A 6244-nucleotide genomic window follows, 5' to 3' on the forward strand; every position below is an offset into this window, starting at 1 on the left:
AAAAAGTAATAAATTTCACCCAAATAGTGATAAACTGGGCAGACTGGGAGTCACATAATGTTTTATAGGGGTCCTTTCAAGATGGTTTACAGTTTAAGAACCGTAAAAAAGCTTGGTTAATTTCTAAAAAAAAAAAAAAACTTAAATAAAAAACACCCCCAGTTACTCCATCAGGAGCCAACCACCTATAATAAACATGGGATTGGGGGTTTGCAATGCAATTTACAATGGCCGTAGAGGGGAACTTCGGTAACTGAAGCTTTATGGTAACATTGTGTTTGTCTCCCTTTGGAATTCCAATTGTAATAAATATATGCACATTATAAGTGTTTTCTCTCTGATGATTGTTTTCTTCCTTTGCTGCCAAATCTCTGAACCGGGTGAGACGGGCCATAGTGAATGAAACAGGAAGAACTAGAGGCTGTATTAACATTATCTTCACCAGTAAAATAGGTTACCTTCATTATATTCTATTGGAATGACATGCACATGACTTACATGACTCACTTTTGCACTCTTTGGTATACAAACTGTCTTTTAAAATTAAGGTTTTAACTGTTATGCATTTATATTATGTGGGCACATAGATATAGTAAAACAATGAGACAGTTTTACTGAGGGTTATTGTCAACATCTGGATAGTCACAAACCAGACAAATATAAAATCAGTAACAAGTATATAGATATAAAGTTTATTGACTAAAAACTTATTACATTTCTAAAACATATCTAAAGAATGATGAGAGGCGGAGCCTATTTGCATCTGCCTTGCTGCTCTATTTCATCAGAAAAATGACTTTCTTTACAAAAGGATATACCCAAAGTGATAAAAGTTCTTGCAACAGGGTCATTTTACTTTCTTTATTTAGCCTTCGACAAAAAGACAAATTAAAAAACACGACAGTTTTTACAAAACCTTAATCACTCGTAAACTGCATAGATCACAAGTTTCTATGTTGCAAAATTTACGTGAACCAATTTGTTATTTAAAGGTTGTTACACCAAAGTTTCCTCAGAATAAAGGAAGTGGCTTTTCCGCCCGCAGAGATAGTCCATGAGAGTGAAACAGGTGACTGAAGAGAAAACAGTCTGCAGTACTTGTGTGCTAAGAGCTGCAGAAAGCTGCTTACATTTTATGCTTAACAGAAATATTCTTTTACACTCATCAATGCTCCATAAAGCAATTCTATATAGATAACAAACAGAACAAAATTCACAAAAATCATACAAATACACATGAAATATCCAACCATTAAAAAGCTGAATAAGAACTTTACACACGCTGTCACAGTTACAGAAAACATGCTTCCATCTCTGGTTGATTCCTTCCATTATCTTAATTTCAGTCCATTACTTCTGCAATTATAAAACATTTGGTAATGCTATTCAACTGAGTAGCAAAAAAAAAAAAATGTGTGTGTTTGTTTTCCCTGAAAGCGTTTTTATTCGAATTGCTCTGGTTGTTTGCATGGTTGGATAGACGTTTTCGGGATCTGGAGTCCCATCCCGTCAAATGGTGAAAGATAGAACCAGGAAGTCCAACACAAAGCTGCTCTGGAAGTGAATGGATCACACCCTTCATTCCTGTTGATCTGCTCATTATGATATACAAACAATATATAGATATACATTTATGCTTTTTCCAGATACAATTTTCTGCATCAAACACAGAAACAAAAAAACATATACATCAGAAAGAATAAGGCTGCCAATCAGGGAGAAACTAATTTAAAAAAAAGTTGAAAACATTAAGATAGATTTAAACCAAAGACACGTTACTTTTCTCCAAACTTCATGACTTTAAGGAAATTAGTACATTTCATCAGAACAACACAAATGTTGTGAATCATGAAACTGTATGTTTTGTACCTTCCTGCTGTTCTTTTATTCACTGCTGTTATCTTTCACAGATCAAGAAAATGCTTTACTTTTGCTTTTGCTTGCAATACTTTATGCTTAATATTTTTGTGCAATGATAAAGGATTGCAAGACAACTTTCAATCATAACCTCTCTTATTTTAACTAATTGTAATTATTTTAATTCCATGCATATGCATGTCGTTTGCATTACTTTGTGTTCCTCCCTGTGCCCATTTTTTGAATGTCTGTCCCTTACTGTTTGCCCCTGCAACAGATATTAAGGTTAAAATCAGCAGGTCTTTTGGCACATACTGTATGTCTGTCTATACCCGCTTGTTCTTACAGGATTCCTGGATAGGCCCCTCAGCTACATGCCAAATAAAACTTCACAAAACCTGCTCTGGATTTTTGGGTTTGGGTTTTAGTAGACTCGATCTGGACAGCCCTTTGAAACTTTCCTGGAGGCAAAACATTACAGGCTTAGATCAACAGAAAATTTGGGTTTTTCACATGACTGTAGCATCATTTTTGAGTTATTTACCTATAATTTAAACACCTGAATCTTGTAAAGATTGTTTGCAAGATCTTTTTATAATTAGCTTCCTTGTCTCAATCTGTTGTTGTTTGCATGTTGTTCTCTAGTCCATCAGCTCTGACAAAAGAATATACCAGATTTAGCAAAAGTATGTAGCTTCATTGCTGTAATTATTTGGGAAAGATCAGACTGCAGCCAAAGGGATGAACTGTTTTTAGATTTTGCCTTCCTGAAGAAGTTAAGTCAAACTCTTCTACAGCCTAGCCTGAACCTTTTTGACTTGTAAAGTGCAAAGAAAACACAGCTGAGGTATTTATCAGGCTGGTGCCGTGCTTGCTTGCATGGCTGCAGGCTGTCAGGTATTCCTTAATTCCTTCTATTTCTCTCATTTAAATAGGTTCTTATTACTACTCCTAAAAAAATGATTGGCAGCTACCAAACTGACAGGCGATTATTTTTAAAGTTTCGGTTGTCATACTTGATCAAACTAATTTATTCACAATGCAGAAGGCAATAAAAAAGTGGAAATTCCCACTATAGCTTTAAGGTTGTATCTTAAAACTGTTTGATTCCATACCTGGATTATAAAAATCACTGGTGGGCTGCCGGCACATCAGCTCAACGTTAACTAGAATTTAACACTTCTTGATAGTTTAGCACTTGTGGAGGTGAGGCTGAAGGTTGAATTCCGCTTGAGGTTCCTATGATTGAAGACCTCCTTAACTTTCTTCTGGAAGTTTTTCCCAGCAATGACGTAAAGAACGGGGTTGAGAACACTGTTGAAGAACGCTAAGTAGAGGAAGATCTGCCCGCAGAAGTAGATGGTTTTCCTAGAGCTACAGCTTGTCAGAATACCAGCATTCAGGAGCCGGGATGGTATCCGGAGCAGATGAAACGGAAGCCAACAGATCAGGAACGCTAGCAGGACGGCCAGGACCAAAGTGGTGGCCCTCTTATCCTTGTCCTTTGTCTTTTCTCGTTCCATTAACCTGCTTCTCAGAGTTAGGAGAATCTTGATTGTGCAGAAGATGATAATGGAAACGGGAATGATGAAGGCAAGCGCCAAAATCATGTACTCACATGTGTCAGAAATAGTTTCATCTTTTTCAGCACATTTGGTAACGTTATCATGAAGTACCAATTCCCTGTTGATAAGTTTAGGAACACTAAGAACAAATCCCAGAATCCAAACCAGGAGACAACTGATTTTAGCAAATTTTGGCCGGCGTATTGTTTTATGGGACAGTGGATAGACCAGAGCCAAATACCGGTCTATGCTGACCAAAACCAGGAAGTAGATGCTGCAGTAGACGTTCATCAGAATGCCCACGTTGACCATTTTGCACAAGGCAGAACCAAAAATCCATTCAAACCGTTTCCAAGCACTGACGGCCCAGAAGGGCAAAAAGGAGACCAGAAGCAGGTCAGCAGCTGCCAAGTTGGTCAGGTAGATCTCAGGTACGCTGCAAGGCTTCTTGTGGAAGATGAAAACCATCAGCACGAAGATGTTCAAGGCAATTCCCAGCACAGATATGACCATGACATAAACTGGGACATAGGTGAAGGTCCAGTTGTCAGATCCAAGGGAGCAATGACTGGTGTTTGTTTGGTTTCCTTCTCCAGCCGATGAGGTCAAGTTAGAAGAGATGCTGCAGTAAAACAGAGAGAAATCTGTGAAATTATCTGCAGTTTGAAGACCAAAGACTTACATCAGGCAGGTAAATTTAAATATTAGAATGTAAAGTAATCAAAGAATAAACAAATGATCTTACAGGATTGCCAGCAGGTCTAAAATGAAAATGAGCTAAAAACATTTTTTGCATATTTTCTTTACAATTAGAAATACCTGCTGAGGCTGTTTGCATAAATGTTTTCATGGCTCCACTTGATACGGACAATGTTTTCTGTTCATTCATGAAAGGGTGCTTATTTTCTATTTCAGGTTACCTTCAGCTTTCTTAGACCATTAATGTATTTACAATCTTGTGATCAGTTGTTTTAATTGATAATGTCTTCTTCGCTTCAAAGTCTTTGAATATTTGCACAAAACATATTGAGCCACACAGAGTCTGGAGTCAAATGAAATAAAACCTGCTCTTTGGCTTTAGACACCTTCAGAATACAGTCAGTCTGGTGTTTCTATGTGTTGCAGTGTTGCACTCTGCATGCAGGTCATAATGCACATTACACATTGTCCACTTTGCAAAACAGTAAATATTATGTTGTAGATGACTGTTGCTGAGTCTTTAGAGAACAAATGAGAAGTTCAGTCAGAAATAACAGCAAAGCTTGAACATACCTTGTGGTTAGAAGAGCCATTCTCCTGAAGAAAAAACAAACAGCACTTCCCTTCAAGCCTCCACTGCTTCTGTCCTCTGTGGCACTGTGGTTGCTGTTTGCTGAAGTAGGTAAACTGATATTAAACTGATGTCAGACATCTTTAAACAACAGATAGCTTGCTCCATTCCCACCCCTTCTTCAGCATGTCCCTCCCATTCTCTCTTCTACTGGTAGCTGCATGTGATTCTGCAAGATCTGGAGAGCTTCTCTGTCTAAGTCACAACATGGAAGGAATCTACTTTAGTGCTTTAAACAAGTTAGGTAGGATTAGGAAGATCAAATTAAAAGGTTATTGGGTTTTACCTTAAACCCAGAAATAATCCAATGACCCATCCTTATGTGGTTCTGAATCAATGAGGACAATGTTTTTAAAGTATGTTTCAAACTTCATCTCAACCACTTACTTGGACCATGTCAGGTTCAAACACCTAAAACCTTCATTAAACAGCACAAAGAAGAGAGACAACAGGGTTAAATCTTGCAAGGAGACCAGCAGAGACATGCATTCCTTTCCATCTCTTTCCTGTTCTGAAATCCACTCTGCTCCTGCTGTACTTTTTGTTATCCCAAAAAGGGAGGGCCTTAGTTTCATTGCAGAGCTTAAGGAAGGGGGAAACATATTATAACGTTACCTTTGAGCTCATAAACTAGCAGTTTCAGGTATACAGAACAACCTTGACAATAGAGCATTAATTGAACAGGAAAAGGAGAATATGCAGATGGCTGGGTGCAATTAATCACAGATAAGATAGTGCTCACACATTTATGGTGAGGCTGTTTCTTGCACCAGACCTTACTCTGTAACATAGCAGAGAGATATCAGTCCTCTGAAAAATACTCTGATGTCTGAATAAACTCAAACCTTAAAACCTTTTCAATAGCAATGAGTAAATACATGATAAATGCAATAAACATAAAACATGTAGAGAATAATAAAAATAACTCTAACAGACCATCATCAAATGCATTATGTTATAAGGTTATATAATATGTTACAACAATAAATAGTTTTTATTTTATTTTATTTAACCTGTATTTAACCAGAAAAGTCCCATTGAGATAGCTGATCTCTTTTTTAAGGGAGTCCCAGCCAGAATAGCAGCACATTTCTCAACAATTCAGTATTTTACAGACAAGTTCATAACAATTTCATAAGAATATTAAAATATTTACAAACCATGGATTTAATTTCCAAACCTTTTAACAAGAATTTAAACTGGCCTATTGGAACCAGTTCCTTTAAGAACCGTTTTTTTTTCGTTTTTTTATTGTTCCATGTTGTGGGGGCAGAATTTAAATTTTTTGCATTGAAAGAAAAACCGAGCCTATTTCTGAAATAAAAGCCCATTTTCAGTCTTAGTTTCCTAACCAAATGTTCAACATCTTCTTTGAAACTAAGATTCTCATCAATTAAAATACCTAGATGTTTAAAAGATTTAACTCTTTCGATTTCTGCCCCATGAAAAGTGACAATTGGATGATTTATATGCAGATTGGTCTTTGTTCTTC

General features: G+C 36.8%; 1 protein-coding gene across 2 annotated transcripts; it reads right to left on the minus strand.

The window, feature by feature from the left end:
* Window positions 1–681: 681 nt before the first annotated feature.
* LOC118567041 (B2 bradykinin receptor-like) lies at window positions 682–4788 on the minus strand. 2 transcript variants are annotated; one of them, XR_004933441.1, is made up of 3 exons: window positions 4695–4788; window positions 2973–4044; window positions 682–1592 (listed from the first exon to the last, which is right to left on the minus strand). XR_004933441.1 is itself a non-coding variant. In XM_036151025.1 (2 exons), the coding sequence occupies exons 1-2, from the start codon at window positions 4712–4714 to the stop codon at window positions 3024–3026; spliced, it is 1041 nt and encodes a 346-aa protein (XP_036006918.1). In that variant the 5' UTR covers window positions 4715–4788; the 3' UTR covers window positions 682–3023. The 2 variants fall into 2 exon arrangements, 1 of the variants encoding a protein (XP_036006918.1); XM_036151025.1 differs by having other exon boundaries at window positions 682–4044.
* Between the last annotated feature and the right edge of the window lie 1456 nt (window positions 4789–6244).

Source organism: Fundulus heteroclitus, chromosome 19, assembly GCF_011125445.2.
Source record: "Fundulus heteroclitus isolate FHET01 chromosome 19, MU-UCD_Fhet_4.1, whole genome shotgun sequence".
Classification (NCBI taxonomy): Eukaryota; Metazoa; Chordata; class Actinopteri; order Cyprinodontiformes; family Fundulidae; genus Fundulus; species Fundulus heteroclitus.

Coding starts and splice junctions, on each gene's coding strand:
- LOC118567041 (XM_036151025.1), bottom strand. CDS start 4,714: ATGGCTCTTCTAACCACAAG. Junction 4,045..4,694: donor ATGGCTCTTCTAACCACAAG/GTATGTTCAAGC, acceptor GTTTTACTGCAG/CATCTCTTCTAACTTGACCT.